The 26420-nt window shown below is 32.9% G+C and overlaps 3 protein-coding genes across 8 annotated transcripts; 2 read left to right on the top strand and 1 right to left on the bottom strand.

The window, feature by feature from the left end:
- Window positions 1-207: 207 nt before the first annotated feature.
- On the bottom strand, window positions 208-6908 carry LOC144848078 (uncharacterized). 3 transcript variants are annotated; one of them, XM_078704755.1, is made up of 13 exons: window positions 6876-6908; window positions 6267-6419; window positions 5904-6008; window positions 4812-4964; window positions 4452-4550; window positions 3951-4101; window positions 3684-3838; window positions 3434-3529; window positions 2910-3085; window positions 2760-2820; window positions 1692-1936; window positions 1343-1427; window positions 208-741 (listed from the first exon to the last, which is right to left on the bottom strand). In XM_078704755.1, exons 2-13 carry the CDS (start codon window positions 6411-6413, stop codon window positions 679-681), a joined length of 1536 nt encoding a protein of 511 aa, XP_078560881.1. In that variant the 5' UTR covers window positions 6414-6419; window positions 6876-6908; the 3' UTR covers window positions 208-678. The 3 variants fall into 3 exon arrangements, with proteins under 3 accessions (XP_078560881.1, XP_078560880.1, XP_078560882.1); XM_078704754.1 differs by having other exon boundaries at window positions 6883-6901; XM_078704756.1 differs by lacking the exon at window positions 6876-6908 and adding an exon at window positions 6737-6755.
- A 102-nt stretch (window positions 6909-7010) lies between these two features.
- Window positions 7011-15717, top strand: LOC144849239 (E3 UFM1-protein ligase 1-like). Its single transcript, XM_078706303.1, has 18 exons — window positions 7011-7118; window positions 7585-7730; window positions 7893-7921; window positions 8384-8481; window positions 8658-8772; window positions 8985-9115; window positions 9409-9467; window positions 9755-9901; window positions 10190-10365; window positions 11071-11241; window positions 11636-11870; window positions 12230-12353; window positions 12591-12757; window positions 12971-13101; window positions 13482-13562; window positions 13760-13845; window positions 14651-14785; window positions 15252-15717. The coding sequence occupies exons 1-18, from the start codon at window positions 7012-7014 to the stop codon at window positions 15517-15519; spliced, it is 2406 nt and encodes an 801-aa protein (XP_078562429.1). The 5' UTR covers window position 7011; the 3' UTR covers window positions 15520-15717.
- Window positions 15718-16282: 565 nt separating this feature from the next.
- On the top strand, window positions 16283-23841 carry LOC144849240 (cytochrome P450 1A1-like). Of its 4 annotated transcripts, none has more exons than XM_078706306.1 (6): window positions 16283-16742; window positions 19906-20225; window positions 20554-21146; window positions 21670-21762; window positions 22269-22491; window positions 23308-23841. In XM_078706306.1, the coding sequence occupies exons 2-6, from the start codon at window positions 19934-19936 to the stop codon at window positions 23493-23495; spliced, it is 1389 nt and encodes a 462-aa protein (XP_078562432.1). In that variant the 5' UTR covers window positions 16283-16742; window positions 19906-19933; the 3' UTR covers window positions 23496-23841. The 4 variants fall into 4 exon arrangements, with proteins under 4 accessions (XP_078562432.1, XP_078562430.1, XP_078562431.1 ...); XM_078706304.1 differs by having other exon boundaries at window positions 16285-16742; window positions 19901-20225; XM_078706305.1 differs by lacking the exon at window positions 16283-16742 and adding an exon at window positions 16772-16918 and having other exon boundaries at window positions 19901-20225.
- Window positions 23842-26420: the final 2579 nt, after the last annotated feature.

Here is a 26420-nt window from a genome sequence, read left to right as displayed (position 1 = left end):
GAAAGGACGTAAACGCAACGCAAGCGAATTGACCAATGACAAGCAACAGTTCAAATAATCCATTGGTCCAACACTTTCGTTGTGCTTGCATCATTGCGTTGCGTCTCTAGTATTAGTTGAATTATGAAGTAAATTGTTTATAACCATTGTAAACAAAAACAGGCGATGCATAGATTCTAAATAATTTCACTTCAATTAAATTTATTCGTATTCAATATTACAATTTGAAATATGATCAGCGAATAGACTATAGTATTTCTGTTTAGATTAAAAAATATATTTCTGGAACACATTCTAGTTCACATTCTAGTTCAATCACATTAAATGATATCTATGAAATATTAGATATATACATACATGAAGTTTTAATGTTTTATATGTTGTTCTAGACTGTTATTTTGTTTTTATCTGGAGGACCAAACTTAAAGCCTTGGCTTAATGCATCCTCCTCACACAATTATATCTATTAATTTATGTTCTGTATGATATTGTATATTGTATAACAATAAACTTGAAACTTTTACATTAATTTAGGTAATCTTGCCTTATTGATTTACTGTTGTACTCTTTGTAATGTTGTATGCACTTGAAATAGCGAAATAAATGATATATGATGATTGTATAAATACACATAATAAGGAATAATTGTTGGTGGTGAAATCTCTCTCTGGTGAAAATTCAAGTTATTGCTGGTAATTCTTTGCCATAGTTTGTCCATAATGTACTCAGACATTTTGCTTCCTAAAAAAACGACATAAAATGACTGTAAATTAAAGTAAATTTATGCTATTAAATTTGGTTGGGATTGTTAAAATAGTTAATGAACTGGTGTTAACATGTATCAGGAAAGAGTGAAATTATTATATATAATATATATCTAAACAGAGTTTTATTAACATTATTAAGAGATGATTTAACTTTGAGCAGCATACAATGTTATTACAGGGAGTATATGCACTACAACCATATATAACTGCAATACAACCATATATGACCTGAGTATAGTCCCATGGGGCCTGGATATGAAATTTAAAGAAAGTTATGGGCGAGGATTATACTATATACAATGCAATTGTGTCTTGTGTCAGAATTTAGCCCACTTTAGAGGGTGAAATTATACTAGCATGGGACTTTAACAATATTTGCCACAGTTAGGCCTTAGGTCTACACTATCAAACTAGTTTGACAAAAAAAACTGTGATGTGCCCAAATATGGTAGTGATATACCCAAATATGGTAGTAATATGATGTCATCATGTCCATATATGGCCACATTACATTTTCTTTGTCACATAAAGTTTGTTAGTGTAGACAGAGCGTAATATAATGGTTTCAGGTTTACCTTTATGTCACCTTTGTCATAAACACTTTCCCATGTAAGTGGTAATCGAGATACTGGTTTAGATAGTTTTATATCATTTTTATATCTGTGAGAAAAATTAGATTTAAAACACTAAAGTCTACATAGAAAACAAATGTTTTTATTTTACATATTTAATTTTTCTTTTATCTGGGTTCTATGTTACTATTTTATATATGCAATAAAAGTTAAATAATAATAATATATTTATTACTGATGGACTTAAAATGTCATATCGAGATAAAATACTTAATAATATTAAACATGAACTATCACTAAATTACGCATGAAATAGAAAGATGGAAGAAGATAAATTGATGTATAATCCCACCTGTCTGTATCTGTCAGACGATGCGAATGTTGAGAGCTTTTTGAACTTCTGGCGCTACTCCCTCTGCTGGAGGAGGTTGCGGACCTTGCTTCACGTTCTTCACTTTCAGGATGCTCCTCAATAACACTATTGGAAAATTGTCTCATGTCCCGTGAATGTTGGATGTCAGTTGACCAATTGATTGCTGGCAGTATCGTGTTGGATATAGATTCTGGAGGATTACTCATGTAGTTTACAGAACTTGTCTAAAAAATTAGAAACATTTACAAATTATTAAAATGTATGCAGTCATACAGACATTACAGCTCCATCCAGCCATGTAAAAACCATAAATACTATTAGCATCTGGCATGTACAACTCATAAAGTTGCAAACACTGGACTATTCCTGGTAGCATTCAACATGCAAATAGAGTCTCTAGACTCTACCACAAAGGGATGTATGCCAAACATTGCATTTGAGGCTAGATAGCATGAGTTTGATAGTGTAGACAGAGCTTAACAATGTCTAGCAAATGTTCATTCACACTCATTCAACACATTTAATGTGGCTATGATTCAATGAGGCCTAACAAGATACTATCAGGCCTGATATTACCTTAGTTAATGAGATACAACATACTGTAGGTTAATGACTCAGGCATGACCATGCTTACTTTGTATTATGTTATATAATCTTTAGTGTCAAATAAAACAATATGACATGATCTTTAATGTAATGGTGACCTTTTAGTCACGTCCCAATTAAAGAAATCAACAAGCAAGCATGACACTAAAACTTTTGGAATAAAAGCATATCTGAATAAACTTAAGCAACAAATAGAAAAGAAAGATTCCTGTCCACCATGTGTATATATAGTTCTGAAAAGAACTATTGAGTTTCTCAATGTTTCGATCAATATACTTTGATTGTCTCATTCCTGAGGATGATCAGAGTATATTGATCGAAACATTGAGAAACTCAACAGTTCTTTTCAGAACTATATATGTGTGGTGTACTGCAAACTTTATATCAACATTTGATTTTGCCATGTAAAACTTCAAACAATAAAGATTCCTTTTAACCTACCACATCATCAAGGTCTGGTCCTTCAAGTCTAGCTAGAAATTTTGGATGATTCATAAAAATCCTAAGAAAAAAAACCAAATAAAAGAATTTTTGTTATTAAGAAAAACCTTTTTAAGTAAAAAATGTTAGACCAATATTTTGTATACAAACCTGCTTGTCGCAGCCTGATGGGTAATTGACATCTCATGCATATCCATGACGGTTTTCCTTTTCTGGTTTCGTATTCGAGCTCTAGCACCGAACTCCTCCCTCATCTGAACAACTTCTGGGTCTTCTTTTGGCGGATCTAAATCCATGTCCAACATACGGAGATGAGGTATCTCAGTCTGAAATTGATAAGTCAGATCAACATATGAGCGTGTCAAATGGCTAATGCAGCGGCATTGTTTACCGTAAATAAAGAGCCAACAACATGGTGGTGGAACAAGTCTTATCGGATAAGGACTATAAACCGTAGACAAGTAGGGGGTTACCCCGGTGAACTGGTTCACAAAATAGCCCCTGTTCAGCGGGATACCACCTATCTGATAGTACAGTGATTAATTTTCAACATGTGCCTAAAGACAAAATAAAAAACATCACATATAATAAATGGCTGTAGTGTCTACAATACCTAGCTTCTGACCACCAAATCTGTCACGAATTAGCTATTATTTTTATTGAACAAACCTTACCTTTGGATATTTTTTATTAAGTTCTAGCGCCTTAGGGTGTACTTCTTGCCGTCTTCCTTTTACAGGAGCTGACAGGAATGATGCTGTGGATTTAAGCTGATGACAAAAAAAACATTTTTGGGAACATTAAGATTTTTTTTTTCAAATTAAAAATAATTTACATTCATGATTCAGACATAACATTTTTATATTGTTTTTTCTCTAAGCATGCAAACATAGCAATACATACTGACTACTAACAAAAACTCACTTTCTGCAGTTGTTTGGATGTCCTTTGTCGTTCTGACTTCGATAATTCTGTGTCTTCTCTAATAAATGATAACTCTTTTGGTAGAAGAGGTTGGTTGTCCACTGTCTGTGTCGATGGCAATGAAGATGTATGACTTTCATGATCATGTGATCCTTCTAAAATTGAGGACAACAAAGCAACAACTAATTATTGTTGTTTTAAGATTCTTCTGTACTAATAACAGACAAATATAAAACATTTTTCTTTCTCTAATTCAATCAAACCCACTTGTCATATGTGAAGATTCCACCTCCATACTTGGTCCAAGTGTACGGTCACTATGGATTCCTGGTCGCAAAATGTCTTCCCAGAATTTATCATAATCTTCAATTGTTCGTATTTTCCCATCTTTTCTCATTTGCTCTTCAAGTATAAGCACCTATACAAATAAAAAAATGAATATTTATCTGATTGGCTGCAGTTCATGATCTTAACAAAATTTATAAATCTGTCTTCACCCAGATGTACAAATGGGTACCTGGTATATTATGTTATAACATTTTGTTTCCAAATGTGTTTGATCCAAACATGACCGGGGTAATAATGTGAAGCACTTAGAGGTTTTGTGCATTCTTAAACATTATTAAGTCAATTAACTTTTTAAAGAGAGTGTAATTTCTAAGCATCCTATATTATAGCAGTAGCCTACAGTCTTGGAGGAAAAAAAATATAATTCTCAAAACTCTGATTGCATAAAACTATCATCAAATTATCAACAAAAGTACTTACGTTATACCAGTGACTTTTAAACAGTTCCTTAATAAATGTATCATCATCTATATTCTGGGATCGTTCATGTTTCTTTCTAGAAAGCTGTGTTTGTTTTTTCTGTTGAACAAAAAAAATAAATGAATCATATATTAAACATTATGATCATATTAACACAGAAACAGTAGGAAGCCTTCAATTTGTGATTACATAGGACATTGTGGGAATTGGATGTGCTTCCTCAATCAATGTTCCAGAGTGACACAATAAGCACAGTTCCTAGGCCTTGATGACACAATATACACAGGTCCTAGGCCTTGGGTCGTCGCAAATCCAAAGCTCCCTATTAAATGAGATAAGCTGTTTTTGAATAACGCTCACCTTTTCTTTTTCTCTCAGTTTCTTTTCAATTTTCTCTGTTCTTTTCTTAATAGTCTTTCTTTGCTCCTCAACTTTTTCTGTGAGCGCTGACAAGTAAACATCATAATAGTGATTTCTCAGTTTAGTTAAGTCATCTAACACTCGCATGTGTTTCTGAAAAAATAAAGATCAACAAACATTCAATATTAACTGTGTGTAAGTTGTCCTTCTAGGTTGGTCTTCAATTTCATGCTCTGTATTATTTGTATGGCATTTGATGAAATAAATGTTTGTTGAAGTTAAATTAGTTAATATTCATAAATAAAGAGTTCATAAAAAATTACAGTAATCATTCATGTGCAAGATTCTTTAGTGCAAGTGGTTTAATGTTACTTTCACAGCACAGATCCAGAAATGAGGAAGGGGTGTGGGAGGGTTGTTGGAAGGATCAATAGTTAGGGAAACATAGTGCATAGGAATTTCATGGGAAAAGACAATGGATATAGTTCGGGATTTTAATTATGGTGTTCAAGAAAAGCTTTCTGTGCTTTCTACAATCATGAAATCTTTCACTGGTGCAAAAAACACAGCATTCCGTTCACAAATATTTACACAAACACAATATCTTACCAAAAGCAATGTTTTTAAATTTGAATGAGCTTCCTTTTGACTGTTACTATTGATAAAGCACTAAGCAGCAGAAATAGCAAAGAATATGTGAAGATTTCAATGAAGAACAGCAAATAGTATAATATAATAATAAACGGTCCAACGAAATACTACACCGAGGCACATTGAACCACATCGAAAATGGCTTTACTCACCATTGTCCATTCTCAACATTTTTTTATAGGTTTCAATCTCCTCAATACATTGAGATATGGTGTGGTTTAATGGGGTAATTCATCAGACCCATTATAAATAATAATAGAAAATCGTTATTTTACAGATTTATATATATATATATATATACAGAATATAAAACAAGCAAAAGCAACCAAGATCTGTCCTGTTTTGTCCACTTGCTATTAATCTTTGTATGATAATATGTGTCTGTAACCAGATATATAGTTTAGTTAGCAATAAAGAAAGGTTTGTAGGTACTGTACTTACCTCTTTTATTTCATTAAGTCGCCTCTTTTCTTTTTCCTCTTCTTCAAAAGGAGTAAAACTTTCTTTATTTTTCAGTTTATTTTTACCTTTTTTCAGTGGTTTCTCCTATAAAAAGAAAAGAAATAAAATTCCTTTTTATAAATTACTGAACAAAATGGATGGCTACCCTACCTATCACATGGCTCATGTTTTAGGTTTTCTTCTCATGGTCAAAGTAGTGTCACTGATATTACGAATTTTATTTCAATGTAGATCATGATGATTTTTAAGACAAGATTTTAATATTTTCGTAATTATTTATTATTATTAATATTCGTGTCTACCCCCAGTTCAAACAATATTTATCCATTATTTTTCATTCACCTTTTGTACACTTTGGTTTTCAGGAATTGGAGCATTTAGAAACTTAGTTCTAGTCCTGCCAAATGACTCAGTTGATCCAGTTCTTTTGGTGTTTGAATTGGTTTGTCTGTCTATTGGTACTTGTGTCTTCTGCAAGTCAGTTTCCATCTTATTCTGAAATGGGGTGAAAATGATATAGGCCTAGAGGCCTAGTAATGAATTGTAAATAAAAAACAAACATTAAAATTAATGAAAATAAAAACATTGAATGATAGGTTATGGTATGGTAGGCTAGTGCAAAATACATTATGATTAGTTAGCCTTTCTAGCTAGTTTATGTTATTTTTCAGCCAGTGCTATACTATAGGCCTAGGCCTAGCCTAGTTGCCTGAACTTTTGATCAAGACATGACAAGTGAAGTGCATGGGGTAGGGGCCTAGGCTAGCCTAGATTATTAGGAGGAGGCTAGATAAAGACTTCAATTTTAGTACTTTTAGAAAAATTATGCGTGATATTATACGTATGACTCAATTGAATACATTTATGACACTATCAGAAACTTATTATAATATTTTATCAATTAAATAATATAAATAAACGGTGAATCAAATAAACAGTGTTTTTTCTTACACAATACAAATGATTTTGTTTATCGACACCAGGTAACAAGAAAAACGCCCTCATACAGTTTGCATATAAAATCGAGAGTAGGCTTCTTCTTCTCTGACTTCCCTCTATTTTTTTTAAACGGCTGGACATCAACCCTATGAGCAGACGACACGATAATAACAACATGGCGAGTTCCGAATGGGAAGAAGTGAAACGGCTTGCAGCAGATTTTCAACGAGCACAGCTTTCTACCACAGCAGCAAAGTATGGTGTTTTGTGCATTTGTCATTTATTTGTAACTTAACAATGAAAGTTAATTAAAAATGTCTTTCCTTCAATATGGATGTCCCATTTTTAGGCTAGGCCTTCAACCGCCTCACATCATCATCACACACAGTAAGACGGCGGCGGTGGGTGGGTGGCTCATCATCAATCAATCAGGCTTGAACGATTTAATAACTGTACAGTAGGCTAGGCTAGGCCTTACCGATTTGAAATGATTATAGGGCTAAATAGTCTAGGCCTAAGTCTTAAGACCCTAAGACTAGCCTACCTAGATCTCATAAAATTGTCTTTTTAAATTATAAAATGTCAGTATTTACCGTTTTTAATCGGTTTAATTTCTTTTCACGGCGCTCTTTGATGTACGATTTTTTGTACATAGCGCCCTCAATCACATTTTATTTTTGGGCACTTTTTTATCAATTGATTTTGGTTCTTTTTTTTACAGATTGTCTGAAAGAAACTGTATCGAAATTGTGACCAAACTTGTTGAAAGTAGTGTGCTAAATGTTATCTATACAAATGACGGCAAAGAATATCTAACCCCATCCCAGCTAACCAAGGAAATAAGTGATGAATTAATTGTTCATGGGGGTAATTGAGTTGATTCTTTTCAAACAATTATTTATATTACTTGTCAGAGAACATAACAAGTTGAACTCTTAATATGTGGAAATAAATACTGTTTTATTGTAATTTTTAAATATTTATAAATATTTATATTAATTAATTGATTAAATTTAATTTTTAATACAGGAAGGATTAACCTTGTGGATCTTCAACAGGTATGATGCATTTAATAAAAAAATAAATAAAATTATGATATTGATAAAATAAAAATACACTTTGCATGACAGAAGTTACCATCAAGAGCAGAAATAAAATGCAATTAGTTCAATTTACAAATTTACGTTTCATGTCCTCATGGCCTAACCAACTTTTCCAATCACTTTGCGCAAACAATATACAGAAGCGTTTTTAAATAAAGTTTTTAGTGAAGAGTCTATAAAGGTCTGTAAACCCTACATATAGTCATTTCGCAAGTTAAATCTTAAGCTCTGTCTACACTATTAAACTTTATGTGACAAAAATATGATGTGCACATATAAGGAGACGGAGACCTTATTTGGACACATAACAGTTTTTTTTGTCAAACAAGTTTGAAAGTGTAGACAAAGCTTTAGAGTTAATAAAATATATATTTTCCTTTTGTTAATGTTATTTTTCTTATTGTTTTTCTTGACCAGATTATTAATGTTGACTTTACTCATGTGGAGCTAAAGGCTAATGAAATTGTGAAGAATGATCGGAATGTAAACCTGATTCTAGGACAACTTATTAACACGTAAGTATTAAAAGACAAAATGTCATGGCTCAGCCTTAGTTTTGATGATTTCTTGCAACAGTTAACAAAAGAACAATATAACAACACAGTTAGTGACAAAATAGTACTGTACCGATAGGATGGTTCTTGATTATGTGGACGATGGTTAATAACATAATTATATTGTTTTCTTATAGAGAGTATCTCGAGAGGTTAGCAGAGAAAATCAATGACCAGTTACAAGAGAATGGGCAGATCTCAATAGCAGAACTAGCTACTACTTACGATTTACCTGGTGACTACCTAACTGAGGTCAGTGAAAACTAAATAATAATAAATGAAAATGTCTATAGCGCCGTTATCCTCCACCCAAGTGGCGCTCATAGCGCTATGTACATATACAACTTGAAAGAACATTAGCATATAGTTAATCGAGTAGTGTTATGGGAATAATTTAATAACTGTATAGAATTTATCTGGATGTACAGTATGGTATATTAAATTTAGCCCTGTTCCTTTTGCAGCTGGTGGAGAAAGAATTAGGGCGCCGTATAGATGGACAGATGGATGCTTATGACCGTGGAGTTGTCTTCACTGCTGCGTTTGTTGCCAGACATAGTGCTCAGATATGCGGAGTGTTTAGTGCAGTTACAAAGTATATCTAGTTTTATATTCTTAACTTTTTTTCGTTGTTTTCCTATATTTTGCATGGTGAATAAACATTATTTAAAGTCAAGTTTGTAGTATGCCATGTGTTTCCAAAGGAAATTTCCAAGGAAATAAAGTATAGTTGACAGTGGAGACACATGGTGTGTCATAAGGCTGACTTTACTAGACTTTTAATATTGTTGCTTTAAATGTCTATTGTTGCCTGAAATGTTAATGATTATAAAGTATAATTTACATATTATGAATATTCATTATAAACATGTTTTGTATTGTTTTCAGACCTGTCCAAGTTCATAATGTGCTCACCGAATTTGGTTTTCAAGAGAAATTATTTTACAGTAAGTACAGATAACAAAATGTGCATTGTGTTATTGCATTCCTATGATTTCTAAATCTCTGTCTACACTATCAAACTAGTTTGACAAAAAAGTGTGATGTGCCCAAATATGGTAGTGATATGATGTCATCACACTTTTTTGTCACATAAAGTTTGATAATGTAGACAGAGCTTAAGGGATGGAGGAAATTGTACAACAGAGTGTAGATTTGAACCATGGATTCTGGTATAGTCCACCATACCACGCTGAAACTCTAGTTTAGAAAATATGTTTTTCATCTTTTCCAGCCGTTTTGAATGAATTAATAAAAAAAGGCAGACTTAGAGGTTCGTTCGTCGGAGGTAAACAAGACAAAGCAACTTACGTTCCAGATATGTATTCAAAGACACAGAACAACTGGATCGATTCTTTCTACAAACAGAATGGTTACTTTGGTAAAATATATTTATTAATTTTTTCCATTTGTTGAACTGGTTCACAAAGCCCCTGTTTCAAGGGATTTCCACCTATCTAATAGGACAGTGATTAATTTATTATTGGTAATCCTTGGTCAAATATGCCTAAAGCCATAAAAATAAAAACACTAAGGAAAAAAACTGTGGAGAAGTGTTAAAATCGATATCATCATCCCTAATACGGCAGTGCCATCCCTTCAGTTCTTTGTATAGTACCCATATTATTTTTTTTTAAATATTAAGAACACTTTAAACAATCTTTTTCAGAGTATGATACCTTAACCAGATTAGGTCTTACTGATGCCAAAGGATATATCAAAACAAGGTTCAAGTCTCAAAACCTTCTGTTTCTGTCATCAAGTTGTGCAGGTTCGGGAATCCTAGACCAGGTAGAGGGCAGCATTGATGAGGCATTAGACACGGGATCATGGATTGATGTTGAGGTAGGTTTGAAATATTGTATTCATTTTCACTTGTACAGTCAACTCTCTTTGTGCTGGCCTAAGATAAGATAAATTTGTCATGTTTACAGGTGAGGTATATATGTCACTCTTTTGGGTTGTTGACATTATATAATCATGGTAATAAGTCTGGTTTTCCAGAAATGATGCTATTCAAATACACTTCTTTTATTTTGGAATCTCAGACCCTAGTAATAAACATAATTGTATTTCGAATGTGTTTTTAATTGTAAAAAAAGACTTTTTTTACCATTTGTACCTCAAGAAAAGTTTGGTTTAGTAAGAGTTTCTGGTTTTCAGAGAGTTAGGTATTGGGAACTTATACTGTAAAATCAATTTTTTTTCAGAAATGTTTTTTGTTGTTTTGTATTGTAGTTGATTGTTCCAATCTTTTGTTTGGGGTCCTGCATGTGAAACTTTTTTCTTCTGATACATGATACCCAATAATATTTTTTAAAATGTCTTAATTATATCATATGTACATTATTATTGAAATTAATAAATGTTCTTCAAATGAAATAAAAATGAGTAGACTATACTATAATCATTTAAACCCTTATATGTTCAGACAAGAGGTTGAATACATAGGTGAAACAGGTAGATGAGAGAATACATTAAGTATAAGTATGACCTGTGACCTTTATAAAATAAGAATCTAATTGAACTAATATTTCTATTTATTTGCAGCCATTACTGCCATCATGTTTCAGCACAATGGATGCCAACCAGTGCCTTAATCATGTACTCAAATCTAAGCGCGGTGCTAAGGTGTTCAGTAATAGTATTGTGGCTAGTGATAAATTCATTACTGAGTGTAAAACATTATTTGAGAAACCAATGCTTGCGAAAGCTGACAAGGTACAGTTTAAACATTTCATTTCATAGGATTTAATTTTAGAAACATACATACACCATTTATATTGCGCCTTATCAAAAAATGTCACGGTGCATCACAGATAACTAAAACTAAATGTTATGGTATGGTTTGAAAAAAGTGTGATTTTGGGAGTTTTTTTAACTTAATCATAATGATGTTATTTTAACCAATTTTTTTTAATTGATTTATAAAATGGAATTAATCTAAATTTAATTATAATATTTCTTTCTTTTTATTAAACCAATGAGATAGTCTGTACTAACGAACTGCTAACGAAAGCTAGGCTTACCATTAATGGGACAATGTCAACGAAACATTGACTATGTAGAATACAATTGAATTGTAAGTAAAAGGTATCATCTATTTTATCTACAGACTGCAAAAAATTCTCCAAACATATTTCTGCAATTGGATAAGAAAGCATTTGGACCTACAGAACACGAGGGAAAGAAAGATAAAAAGGAAGAAAAAGGAAGAAGAAAGGGTGGTGGCGGAGGAGGAGGGGGTGGTTCAAAGGGTGGAATGGGAGGAAGAGAAGTAAAAATAAGAAAGGTGAAAAAACATCATAGAGGAAAAGAGGTGGAGGAAGAAGAGGAAGATATGCCTGGAGGTAATTAGAAAAATTTTTACTTCAAAACTAGTACAAGAAATATGTTACTAACGCTCTGTCTACACTATCAAACTAGTTTGGCAAAAAAAGTGTGATGTGCCCAAATATGGTAGTGATATGCTCAAATATGGTAGTGATATGACATCATCTATGGGCACATCACATTTTTTAAAAAAATACAGTTTGATAGTGTAGACAGAGCTTTAGTCACAGAGCATTAAGCATGCTGCCTGTTTTGGTGGTGTTGTATCACTTTGTGCTACCATCATCATTGTCATCATCTTGGAAATGTACACTTTTCTTCCCATTTCAGTATATGTTGTCTTGTTTATAAGAATAGTTTTATTGATTTTTTCTAGGGTTACAAGCAACCGAGATACCATTCATGAAAGTTGAAGAGATACAAAGTTTTCTTGAAGAACAAGACCGTTTATCAGAATGTCCTGAGAGTTTTATTGAAGAGTTAGCGCAGTACTTGCATAGGTAAGTTTTTTAACTTGTGAACTGTATTCTTGTAGAAGTGCCATAAATGGATATTTAAACGCCAAATATGGACATTAAAATGCCAAATATGGACAGTCAAGCACCAAATATGGTCATTAAAGCACCGAATATGGTCATTAAAGCACCAAATATGGACATTCAAGCAAACATACACTGCCTTTTAATTTAAAATTTTACAAGCCATCCTTTGTTTGATTGAATTTTATTTCTCCACAGGCCACTAACTGCAGAATACCAAGTACAGTTAAAAGCAGCAATAGGCTCACTATCCGGTGCTACAGACCACACATCCAGACGTAAAAATCATGGAGAAGTGCAAGAGAAAGTCAACGGTTTGCTTACCAGTGTCAAAATGTTTGAGAAAAATATATCTATTTTTGAAGGTTAGTACTATTGTCTACAATTGGTACATCATACAGTTTTCTTGACAAAGAGGTTAAAAGTGTGAATCCTATCCTCTCACCATGGCTTGCATTTTGGAGATACATTTTATATTATCTGTGTTTGTTTTTGAACTTGCATCTAGGCTATACAGAAACATAGGGTTATTTCCTCCAGTACTCAGTATAATGCTAATGTTTGATCTTCCCCCACAGATGACCTACGAGGTCAATTGGTGAAGTACCTACTGCGTACTATATGTACTGAGATTACTAATCATCTATTCAGTTATTTAGCTGCTGAGAATAATCTAGTCAACGTGGAAGCAAGTGATGTCACACACGAAGTATGTAAATATAATTGTTTAAATCTTTTTCTCAATTATTATATTTTAAACTACAAAAGTCAAATAAAACCAGTTGTATAATCAGAGATCAATAAAGGTATTGGTTGTATAAAGGTCTGTCTATACTCTCTTTAAAAAAAAAGTGTGACGTGCCCAAATATGTTAGTGATATGCTTAAATATGGTAGTGATATGACATCATCATGTCCATTATGGGCACATCACATGTTGTTGTCACATAAAGTTTGGTAGTGTAGACAGATAGATATCCTGTCTATGTGTTATGACTACAACATATATATCTTTTTAATATTCTAATATAATAATTGTATTAGAATATAATTATTATATTAAAATATAATTATTGGATTTTTCTTACAGGTGAGGTTGAAAATTCTGAGCAAGATTCCTGAAGAGATGAAAGTTGAGTTCACAAAACTAAATACATCACTGAATGCCAAGGTAAAACATAAAGATAATGTTAATGATAATGATGATTTTAAACAATGATTTAAACAATAATAATAGTGATTCATTTTTAAAGTAACCTTTTAGTCGATTCCTTATTAGGTAATTCATAATATCAACTATTAGTAATTAAATTATAGTGATATTTGATCCAAAGTTATACAATAATGGTGTATTTTAATATTTTGTAGAGCATTTCTGATTTTCTAAAGAGTTTAGAGTCGACAGCTAATGTGTGTGATGTTCTTTTGAAGAAAGTAGACAAGAAAAAAGAAAGGTTAGTAATAATTGTGTTGTATTGACTACAACAATTTACTCAGAGTGCAGCACAAAAATTATGTTTTCTTTTTTTTTTTTTTTTTTTTTTTCAACTTTATTTATAGAGGGTAACCCTTCCAGCTGAACCCGCAGGCCAGCTGATATTCAGGGGCCCTCTTAAAAATGACAAAATATATAAAACTATACTTAACTAATACGAATCTACTATATACATTTAAATTTAAAACTATTATATAAAAAAATAATTATCCAAAAAAAAAAAAAAAAAATTCAATTAGACAATTACGATAAAATGTGTTTTTTAAAATTAAATTTAAACGAGTTAATATTGGTACATTCTTTCAAAACAGAAGGTAATACATTATATAAAATACTAGCAGAATAAATAAAAGAGCGCCGGAAACATTCCAATTTAACTTTGGGTACCAGTAAGTCTCCCCTGGAAGCAGCCCTAGTCCTCATAGAGTGTATCGGAACAGTGGAAAATCGTTGGGCGATGTATCGAGGGGCAATATTGTTCATAGCTTTAAAAGCTAGGCAGCCTACCTGGTACTGCACCCTCTGTGACACATTCATGATGTGTAGAGATGTTAGAAGAATGTGAGTGCTGGTGCGAGGCGGAGTATATATTGGGAGTAGAATATTTATAGAATAAAATAATTAAAGATGTATTTTTCATGAGATAGGGCTAATTCCAAATGACACATGATGCCTAATTGACTAATCAAATTGCAAGAATTAGGTGTGTTATAAAATCATTTATTGATACCATTTGTCTGATTTAACTCATTTTATCTTTCTAGGAACATTTTATTTAATCATAAACAATCATTAATAGCACAGTTGAAAGAAGAGTCAGATCCTGCAATGACACTGCACTTAGCAGTTGTCATTCTCATACAGAATATGTGTAACTGTTGTGTACACGCTCCTGGAAGGTAAGAATGTGTGTAGAACCTCTATTAAAGGGACACTTTAGGGACCCGAAAAAGAAAAAGTGTCCCCTGAATGGGATTTGGCCGTAGTGTTAAAACATATATTTCCCTTTGTTTACACAAAATCCACCCTATCATGACAGATACAGATACATATTCCTTTTATTATCCAATATAATGGAAATTACAGTGCTCATATCTTGGCTTGCCTAAAATAAATATATAGGAAAAAAGAACTATCTAACAAATCTTTTTTTATAATTTCGTATTGTAATAGTTTAATTAAAACCATAGTTAATGTAATTCCACAATCCAACCTGCATCACCGTTGGTGCAAATTGACATTTTAGGTTGTTGATGTGAAAAATGCTATTGTTAATTTACTTGTGAAATATGTACTATCCGAAATAAAGGAAATGAATGAATGAATACATAGTTAAACTGTATTCAACACTTTCTGTCTTTATAGATGTATACCTCAGTTATTAGTATTCCTAGAATCGCATATTACTCCAAACCATTACAAAGTGTTATCAGACTACATGGCTTTGGTTCAGAAGCAGCTCAGTGCCATCAAAGATACTACTGAAGCAAAGACTGAAGATGGCAGTGAGAAGGCAGATGTAGAGAAGACTGGTGACGATGTGGCAAGCACTCTGATAGAACTGCTGCCTCAGGTGAAAGAAATTGCTCTTGCAAAGAAGACTGCAAGCTCTTCTGCTCAACATGAAGACTAAATGGCCAGATAGTTTATTTTATTTCTATAGTTTTAAAGTATATAAATCATGATCATTTCTAATTTAAAACCAGTGTTGCCTGGTTTCTATATGATAATCAGGACGAGTTTTATTCTTTTCGTCTATTTAAATTTACTTTATTTATGAACTTGTCGAACCCATAGTTACTATACAATTAAAATGGTTCTACAAAACGTACATATTTTACTGATGCTGTTAAAGCAACAGTTCTAAAATTTTATTTTAAAAGTTATAGTGTGAACATACATATTGTACTGAAACTTCTGCTATTTATAAGTAATAGTGTGAACACACATTATACTGATGCTGCTACAGCGATAACCGGAAACTCCTGCTACTTTAAAAGTTATAGTGTGAACATGCATGTTATACTGATGCTGCTACAACAGCAGTCAGAAACGCCTGTTACTTTAAAAGTTATACTGTAGTGTGAACATGTATATTATACTGATGCTGCTACGGCAACATTCTGAAACTCATCCTCCTGCTACAATCGAAAATAAATTTCGCTGTCAAACACGTTTTTTTAATCGCTTACTTACAGGTATAAATAATTCGTTCGTCGACAAAATACATTTTATTTTGAGAAACGCCAACGTAACCTCACAATGAATACAGTAGTAGAGGCGATCAACATTAATAATTAAAAACAATATTTTATAGCGACTCAACAGTTGTTGGCAGACATGTGTAATACATTTTTAAAAAACGGAGTTAATATTAACTTGAAATAACTTTTTGCGAGCGATCGACCATATGTTTACATTTTTCAGATCATAAACATATCCTTCTATATACAGTTGTAAAATTGTATTATTTTTATTAGTCCGTAGCATTAATAAAAGTTTTATGTGATCCTGTATCACGGAATTTGCATATGATACTATGATACCAATAACTAGAATCGGTTAGAAATTGTCAATTCTACTTTCGCGGAAGACGATACGGTAAGAATTATAATAATTGCAATCGGAAATAAAAGTGAATTAAAATCATGTCGCCCTCCATATTAACTGACATAATTATAATACTATCGAGGGATCTAATATAATTATTTCCGGATTATGAAGGTGCAGCTATCATTGTGGCATTAACAATAGTTTTCAAAAACCAGGAGCTGTGTGCACGCACCCAAAAATAATACTATTTTTGTTGTGTGAATGTGTACGAAATCGAGTATAAATCTATACAGAGAGTTTCTTGTAAGTTACAATTTTACTTTCATGTTTTGCTCCTATTAAAGACCATTAAGGGCCGAAGATTAGTGTTACTATTAGATAAGTATAGTTCACACGAACAGCGCAAATTTGGATGTTAAACCACCAAAGGTGGCTAAGATGTCATTTGCTCGTTTGATCTGTATAGGCATTAGCTTGACGTAGATTGTGTTGATATAAGCAGGGAAGAGTGAAGATATAACAGTGTTCATTATGTGCGTGAATTTAGCACTAAAGTGCGCTGGGCTGTAAATAGTGAGATACTCTATTTAATTGACGTAGGCCCACATACCTGAGAGGCCACGCATTCGGTTTTTACTTCAGATATGATATTACTTCATTGCACTAAAAAATTGCTAGAGGATGCATGATATTTCAATGGTCAGTAATCACTCTTACAACTTATTGACTCGTTAAGGCCAGTTTACACAGACGGCCGGTAACGAACGGTAAGCGGAAAACCGCGTAGCTTGTCGACGTAGAATCTGTATCTATCCTGAGCAGTAACCGCCCGTCCGCTCCGCGTTTGTGTGAATGGTCATAAGGAATAACATAGGTTCTATATTTTGTATTACCGTTGGGCCACTCCTCTGTGTAATTTGCATTGAATGGGGTTTAGGCATAATCATGTAAAGCAAATATAGGCATTATATTTTGGGTTGCACTTTCTAAATAAACGTACAATATGTTCAAATTTATGTCTGTTTTCGTTTACACATTTTTAATCAAAAAAGAATTTGATGAACTTTATTCGCAGAAAATCTAAGATGTATGAGACCTCTTTATTATTTTGTATTCCACACGATCTTGCAATATTCAGAAGATGATTATATATTGTTTTGGAAATAAATGAATTTAACCGAACCACTAACAAATTAAATTTACAACGGCGTTATAAACGATATGATATCAATGAATAATACAAGTGACGAAGCTTGTTAATTATTAATATTTAATTATGATATAAGCCTAGTATACTTTTAGAAAAATATGAAAAAGACCTTGAGTCTAGATGACTAATGCTTTTGTGGCTTTACAAGTACCTCATTATTAACAAAACTCTCTGGCGATGTTGTAGTATTAGGGATAGCATATGCTGTGCTTGTTTGGCCGGATAATAATTATTTCGAAACTCTGAGCTAGGGATTTCCGCTGATCCGTTAGAACACGGAGAAAGAAAACCACATCACAACATATGCTAAGCCAAAAGACTGAAAATTCATGGAGGCCACTCTTTGTCGATTACCTTTCAATCTGAATTAGTTCAATTAATTTGATTAACTGATTTGTATACCTATTAGGATCAGACTTTGACCAATATTTTTCCTAACGTGTCGCGTCGGTCTGACATTTGTTATTGATATGTATTAATAATGTTAATATTTATCACTAACACTTTAGTACACAACCAGTAAAAGTTTTAAGGATGACCATAGACTTTCAAGCAGACACACTTGACAGCAGCTATTTAGATTGTTATACATTAAGTGAATACTAAAAATATCAGCGTTGAATTAAGACTAGAATTATCGCGTATACACTAATAATGTGTATACACGCGCTTGAGTTAACTACTCCGGTAAGTCAATTTAGGCTATGTGTTATTCCGGCCGATTAACTTTAACCCCGATAGTTTTCAGATAGGCCTTTATTTTAGGTATTTTATTTATTTGTTTGTGTTTAAGCGCAGAATAAGCTGACGTGTAAACATAGCCAATTAACGTCACTGTTTAATATATGTAAATATCTGTCTACACTATCAAACTTTATGTAACAAAAAATGTAATGTGCCCATATATGGACATGATGATGTCATAGCACTACCATTAAGCATATCACTACCATATATGGTCACATCACACTTAGTTTGATAGTGTAGACAGAGCTTAACATAATTATTAGCTGATAATGTTTTTAAATTAGGCCTACTGTTACGTTTCATTACAATCGTGTTGGATTTAGCTCTACTATCACAACCGCAGTATATAGTGCTTGGAAATCGTAGCTGAGTAGCTTATTCTACCAATTTTATTCTACCAGTTTATTGACTTTTTAACACAACACTCACTATAATATGGTGTAAAACAGCGGTTTTATACAATAACACGACTATAAAATGCAGTGAACCGCATTATGGATTATCAAAAGAAATTATACATCGGTTGATAGTAGACACATATCATTTTGTAAAGCACTATCAAAAGAGGTAGACCTTTTATTGTTAGCCAAAATCAGCGTTTTATTAGAGAATATTATTATATCAGTATACCCCACCGGTAGAACAAAACAATAGCTGAACGCACTTCAAAGAGATTATGGATCTGTTACTAGCCGAGACACAAATCCGGGTTAACAATATGTACCTTTCGGTTTTCGTTGACCTAGTCGTCCTCTAGACTAGAGATTTAAACCAAAACTAGGACTAATAGAGTGATGACCACGTCCCACTGTTCCGCATGCGCACAATGAATGAACATGACGTTTCTAGGTCTGTTACTTCTAGGTCGAAATCGAAAGCGTCATACTGTATTATTTCTTGTGTGAAATACGATAATCTATTGGAATTTATATACCGGTACATGTATTTAATATTAAATTTATTAAGTTCTAAAAATAAATAATTCACTGACATAACTACAACTATAATTGTAATAGTAAGTACGACGACCCAACGGACTTAACTAATAAAGTTACAATGGGTGGACTGAGAGAAGTTCAGACATAATGAATTACAACAAAAGAATTATTGAATAAATTTTGACCTTTATTACAATTAATTTACCTTGATACAACTTAACCCGATTTCCGACAAAGGATTTAATTTGGTCTTTGAACTTGCCAATCCTTTTATCCACCAATGGTGTATAACGCTATCACTCTTCCCTGGTTATAAAACGACCGAAAATTGTAATTTAAGTTTGTTTTGTTGATCCCTACCTGCAACATTTGTCCTTTGACATGTTCCATTTTGTTGTTGACTTAACATAGCCTAGGAGAACCTACCATTGCTTCCGTTACCAGTTATACTTGGGTACGTAAATGAATAGAATACTAATACTATATACATTATCAACATTTAATCGGAATATCCACTCTTTGCCAATTATTAATTATGAATTAATGTTTCTGTATTTTCAACATAGGACAGTTTCGAATAGTTTTAAACAAGTATCAACATGGCAAGTAACGGTGGTCAAGAGGAAGAGCCTGGTAAAAAATTAACAGGCCCGGGAGAAGTATGCTATTTTGGAAACCTGTTGCAATTGGACGAGAAGGCCCACGTTACTTACGAAAAGTGGGCTAAAGAATACGGTAGTGTGGTTGGCTTCAGTATGGGGCCGATGGGAGAGGCTATGTTAATCAATGGAGCCAAAGAATTTGAAGCAGCCTTCAAACCGGGTTCTGATAATGACGCTAACTTTAACAATAGATGGAGACCGTACATACTGAAAAAGATCGGATATGAAGGTAAAGCCTTGTCTACACTATCAAACTTTTTGTGACAAAAAAATGTGAAGTGCCCATATATGGACATGATGATGTCATATCACTACCATATTTGGACATACCACTACCATATTTATTTAGGCACGTCACACTAGTTTAATCTTAGATTTCATCCAACTAGTTCTTCGTCAGCTCGACTCACATTTAAAAAGAAAAATATGTACTGTAAAAACATTTGCTTAGGAAAAAATGAAATGTTTTAAAACAAAGTTGAGATGATTTTTTTGGTAAGCATGTTTGATAAAATGTGAACCCCATGTCATAGATTATCTGTATATTCTTGTTTCAGGAAGCATCACATGGGAAAACTGGCTGCCACACGCCAAAGAACGAAAACATCTATTTTTCGAAGTTTTAAAAAGCATAGACATGGAAGGCGTGTTCAAACGAGAAGTGAATGCAGTCTGTGACGTCATTGAGAAAGATAAAACGGTCGACATCGTCGATCTCATCCACACAGCCAATAACAACATCCTCCTTTCGATCACCATCAACCGAAGCAATCGGTTCGAGTACAGTGACGACGAATTCAAAAAATTGTCTGAGATTATTGTTAGTAATAACACCCATAGTCTTTTCGGTCATCCGGTAAACTTTTCGCGCCTGCTCTGGTACACACCGGCTGCCAGCGCAATTCGCAGAACTGACAAGGACGTAAAGGAAGCGTTGCAACCGTACATTAAATCACATCGTGAAAACTTCGATAAAGACAACATCCGCGATCTTATAGATGGATATCTAGGACATCTTGGTGAGACGTCGTTTGACGTAAATGACGCTATCAACGGCACAACACATCTCTACCCGTCTATATGTTCTCTGAGAAGTGCGATAGAATGGACTATTCTTTTGTTAGTGACTCATGAAGATGTCCAAAACAAGGTGAGAGTTGCATCACTATCAATTCAACCACAAGCTACTAAAACTCGGTGTCCACTATGACACAACGTAAGCGTAACGTAATGCGTGGTTTCCGCTAGAGACGCAACATATCACACAAGGACGTATAAGTGCAACGTAAGTGATTGGACCAATCACAAGCGATGGATTATTTGGTCAAGTCGCCTGCGTTGCGTCAACGTCCTTGCGTTGCGTCTCTAGTGGGAATCACGCTTAACGCAACACCAGGACATGGCGCAACGTAAGTGACTTAACCACCAATCACAAGCGATAGATTATTCAAGCTGTCGCTTCTGATTGGTTAACTTGCCTGCGTTGCGTCCACGTCCTTGCGTTGTGTCTCTAGTGGGAACCATGATTAAGTAATTTGAGTCTAAACATTATATTGATGAAGCTAGTTCGCGATAAGTCCTTGATAACAAAGGCCTATCTCCCATGGTTTTATTTTCCGATTGCAAATATTACATTTATTGTTGGTAACTAATAATGTTTCTCTGTCTGTCAGGTGCACGATGAGATAGACGAAGTTTTGGGTGACGGTGATATCTCAGATGACATCATAACTAGCAAGATGCCATACGTTAATAGAGTTATCAAGGTTTGTGACAATAACATATATTCATATTTCTATACTTTCTGTCTTGACAGCGAGTCAAATGACCGAGCGGTTAAGGCGAGGACGCCGTTTACCGTACCTAAAGAGCCAGCAATATCGGCATGTGTTAAATGACGACTCGCTCCTAGTTCTGGTGGTGGAACAAGTCTTATCGGATAAGGACTATAAACCGTAGGTCCAGTGTACACAGTTTGCCCGCGTGCACTTTACCACCTCTGATAGCACAGTGATTAATTTGCTATTGGTAATCCTTGGCGACATTTTCATCAGTCATCATTATTATATTCTAATCATCTATCGTCATTATTGTGTCATAATCATCATTTTTGTCGTCATAATCATCATTATTGTCGTCATAATCATCATTATTGTCGTCATAATCATCATTATTGTCGTCATAATCATCATTTACTACACTTTAATTATCAATATCAAACGGATTTCATTTAATTGAATGAAATTAATCTATTTCTTTCAAATTACTGTAGGAATCTTTACGATTGGCGTCACCAGTTGGCCAGATACTGCCACACTGCCCGCACAGTGACGTCAACTTTGAGGGCTATCGCGTTAAGAAAGATACTACTGTTTTCGCAAGTATCTATGGACCACATCACGATCCAGAAATCTGGCCAGAACCATTCCTTTTTAAACCTGATCGTTGGGTAGACAAGGAAGAATATCCACATGGGTTTATGCCATTTGGCTCAGGTAAATATACTAGTTTACTAGTTTCGGACACGTTTAATCGTAGGCCTACAGTTTTTTATATACGCCCACACTGCTAACAGTGGAAAAACAAAGATAAAGTTTTTACTTAATTTATTTTTCCATATTTTTTATTACAATTATAAGAAAACACGATTAATATAAACGATTACTCTCCGCACAAAGCCAGCATGATCACCAAAACGTAAACAGTGTCTAGTGGCTATCCAGTCATTTATGATAATATTTATACTATGTTTGAGTTTCAACTTCAATTAAGTGTGCTCCAAAATACATAGGGCACTTAACACAGTACTTAATAACTCGTGTGATATTCGTGTGATACACGCGAAATCAATCGAGTAATCTACAAAATTTGCCAACTGGGAAGTGTTTTCCAGAGAAAGTAAACCTCGAATTTTACGCGAAATAAACAACCAACTCGCGTTCATTCCATGTTAAGGCCAATTTACACAGACGAGCGGTAACGGTAAGCGGAAAACCGTGTAACTTGTTTCACGTAGAATCTGTATCTATCCTGAGCGGAAACCGCCCTTCCGCTCCGCGTTGTGTGTAACTTGGTCATAAGGAATAATATAGATTCTATATTTTTATTACCGTTACCACTCGTCTGTGAAAATTGGCCTTTACGCGGTAAATGTATTGTACATGGGTTTGCGTGTCTGTGCGCCTGTCTGTCATATGTTTGTTAAGGCAGGCATACACAGTCATACTTTTGTCTGTCATACACATCATACAATGTATGGTGTGTATGCCTGCCTTTACGTTTGTCACATACGTGCTTGTCGTATTTCGTAGGTATGAGGAAATGTGCCGGATACAAGGTTGCACCGATAGCACTGCGCATGTTCACAGTGACGATTTTCAAGAAATTTCATCTTAAAGGTGTCGAAGGAGAGAAAATACCAACTTTGGATGATGTCCACATGGAGGCCGGAACAACTCATCCGAAGAACTTTAACGTTGTTGCAACACTTAGGAAATAATCTTCCCACAATGAGAATTCCAAATCAATATTTTATAGGCCTACTAGGTGTATTGTATTTAACATTCATACCAAAAAATGAATACGGTATTCAGTCAATGAACGCTAATGTCAATAGATGATTTTAACGAAAATACACCCAAAAACCTAATATAATTATGTAGGCTGTTTTATACTAACATAGTAACAGATTTTAATTATTTTAAAACCACAGAATAACCAAAGTGAATAACCATGTCTATACATTTTTAATAATTTAATATTTTCAATTCTTTTAGTTTCCTAGGCCACTGCTTATTATTCACAATTATTTTATTCATAATTTATAATAAAGTTTTTTTCCATTATATTTTTTGTATGTCTTTTACAAACAAAACATCGTCATAAATTTCATTTTTATTTCCAATGATGAATAGAATATGCAATATTGCCCTATCATAGTCTATGCAATATTGCTAGTTTACTGTTCAGTGGTTACATACTGATGTTACGAAATTACGATAATGTTACAGTTTATCCACTTTCAAGTACACTTATTTAAGAAAAGTATATATGATCTTAAAGGAAAAAAAACCCTTTCTTTTTACAATGGCTGTTCAATCTGGTCTGTTAAACCACAGACCAGATTAGATTAGACTATTTCAATATAACAATAATAATAATATTGCGATTCAAGTTGATATTCTAGGTAATTATAAATACCCCAATAGGAGAGGAGTTTTTTTTTTTTTTTTCTCTTTTGTGAGGTTCACTCACCTTTATTTCATTTCAAAACATAAATAAACAATTTTATTATGTTTGTATATTATCTTTTTAAATATATACTATTTTCATTCATAGACATAAAGTTTCCCCTTACATCTTAAAAAAACTCTGCAAGATATCATTTATACATTTACATTACATATAAACTGAAAACAGTATCAATAAATATGGAAAATCAAAAGCAACTCAATAACCAGTTGCTTGTAGAGTATAGCATTTCCCATGCTCTTTTTTTTTTACACTTCTTTTTATTGTTTTTCCCTTTTTTTTCTCTCTTTTTTCTGTTTTATTTGCATTATTTACATTTTTGTACAAATTACTTTATTTACAGTAACCTTCAAAATAAAAAATTAATAAAATACATTCATGGTATACTCTTGTGTAAGTATATTTTTAAACATTATCCATGAGTTTTTACAGACTGACTTATTTAATTCTGACAATATTTTTATTTTATATATAGAATATAGAGCAATTGAGTATAACTTATTTTTTATGTTGCATTCAGACCCAAAAACAAGTTCTTCAAAAGAACAGTTACTATTATCTAACTTTTTAAATATTTCATTGATTTTTTTCCATAATAAGACATTGCTTTTACATTTGAAAAACATGTGCTTTTCATCCTCAGTTACATCACATAACTCACATTTTTTTGTGTTCTTAATATTCCATTTATATAATTGTAAATTTGTTGGTAAAATTTTAAGAAGCAATTTATAATTAAGTTGTGCATATTTTTTGTTTTTCTCATTTTTTACTTTTCTTGACCAAATATCAAACCAGTTTGTAATTTCAATATCAATTTCTTTTTCCCATTTGGGAATAGTAATAGGAGCAACAAACATACCTTCTATAAAACTTGAATATATCTGTTTTGTTTTCATCTGAAATATCTTATTTATTTTATAATCATCTGAATTTAATTTAACACTATCTCCATTATAATTTTTTATTAAATCCAGCCAACCTTTAGGAATAGCTTGCATAAGTGTAGCATATTCACTAAGCCAGTTTCTTTTGACATTTAATTTTGATAAAATTTCATGTGGGTTCATTAGTCTATTGATTCTTACTAAATCATTGATCTGATTGAAACCTACATTACTCCATGTTTTATAAAACAAAGTAGTGTTTTTACAAACAATTTCCTTATTACCCCATAGGTTTTTCTTGTATAACATTATTATAAGATTTTGCCTTACTGTTTATATTTGTATTAAATTCTGCACAACTTTTTATTACATTTGAATAAAATAAGGGCATCTTAGCTAACAAAAAACTGCCCTTTCTTATATTCAAGTTTGACATATTCAACACCATATATTCACTTCCAATCTTGTTTATGTAATACAGTGGAAGTACTTTCCATTTTACATGTTTTCTACAAAGAATTCTCTTTACCCATGTGATTTTAAGTGTTTTAACTTGAGTAGAAAAATCTGGCATATTAATGCCACCCTCAATTATATTACCAATTAATGTTTTTCTTTTTATCTTTTCATTTTTTCCATCCCAAAGAAATTCATAAGACAATTGTGTTATCCTTTTAACGACACTTTCAGGCACATTAATTATGGATGCGTTGTATATTAATGGGGCTAAAGCTAAACTTTTTAAAACTGTGACTTTTCCAAAAATTGTAAGATTCCTTGCTTTCCAAGAGTTTAATACTTTTTCAAGGTTTGTTAATTTTTTAGCCCAGTTTAATTCTTTACACAATTCAGCATCATATCCTAAGTATATTCCTAAGATTTTTATAGGATCAGTGACCCAATTTAAATTAAAAGGTTTATCTTTTTTAAATCTATTTTTACCAATCCACATGGCACTAGTTTTGTTTTTGTTTAAGCTTAAACCAGATACTTCACAGAAATTATTAACAATGAATAGACCTCTTTTTATACTTTTTTCGTTTCTTGCAAACAATACTGTATCATCTGCAAGTTGTGCTATACGTACTTCCTCTTTTGTAGGACCAGGTAGCAAAATTCCATTATAATGTTGATCATTTCTTAGATTACTTGCCATTGTTTCTACAACCAACAGAAATAGTAATGCTGACAAGGGACATCCTTGTCGTATACCACATTTCATTTCAAAATTTTCAGATACCCATCCATTGTTAATAATGACACATTCTGTGTTGTTATAAATTGTT

Source organism: Antedon bifida, chromosome 7 (assembly GCF_963402885.1).
Source record: "Antedon bifida chromosome 7, ecAntBifi1.1, whole genome shotgun sequence".
NCBI lineage: Eukaryota > Metazoa > Echinodermata > Crinoidea > Comatulida > Antedonidae > Antedon > Antedon bifida.
The sequence above is the reverse complement of the archived record's forward strand: the minus strand, read 5'-3'. Positions and strand labels throughout refer to the sequence as shown.

Coding starts and splice junctions, on each gene's coding strand:
- LOC144848078 (XM_078704755.1), bottom strand. CDS start 6,413: ATGGAAACTGACTTGCAGAAGACACAAGTACCAATAGACAGACAAACC. Junction 3,530..3,683: donor CATCCAAACAACTGCAGAAA/GTGAGTTTTTGT, acceptor TTTTGTCATCAG/CTTAAATCCACAGCATCATT. Junction 742..1,342: donor ATGACAAAGGTGACATAAAG/GTAAACCTGAAA, acceptor TCGTTTTTTTAG/GAAGCAAAATGTCTGAGTAC.
- LOC144849239 (XM_078706303.1), top strand. CDS start 7,012: ATGAGCAGACGACACGATAATAACAACATGGCGAGTTCCGAATGGGAA. Junction 7,922..8,383: donor ACCTTGTGGATCTTCAACAG/GTATGATGCATT, acceptor TTTCTTGACCAG/ATTATTAATGTTGACTTTAC. Junction 11,242..11,635: donor TGCTTGCGAAAGCTGACAAG/GTACAGTTTAAA, acceptor TTTTATCTACAG/ACTGCAAAAAATTCTCCAAA.
- LOC144849240 (XM_078706306.1), top strand. CDS start 19,934: ATGGCAAGTAACGGTGGTCAAGAGGAAGAGCCTGGTAAAAAATTAACA. Junction 20,226..20,553: donor GAAAAAGATCGGATATGAAG/GTAAAGCCTTGT, acceptor TTCTTGTTTCAG/GAAGCATCACATGGGAAAAC. Junction 22,492..23,307: donor GTTTATGCCATTTGGCTCAG/GTAAATATACTA, acceptor CGTATTTCGTAG/GTATGAGGAAATGTGCCGGA.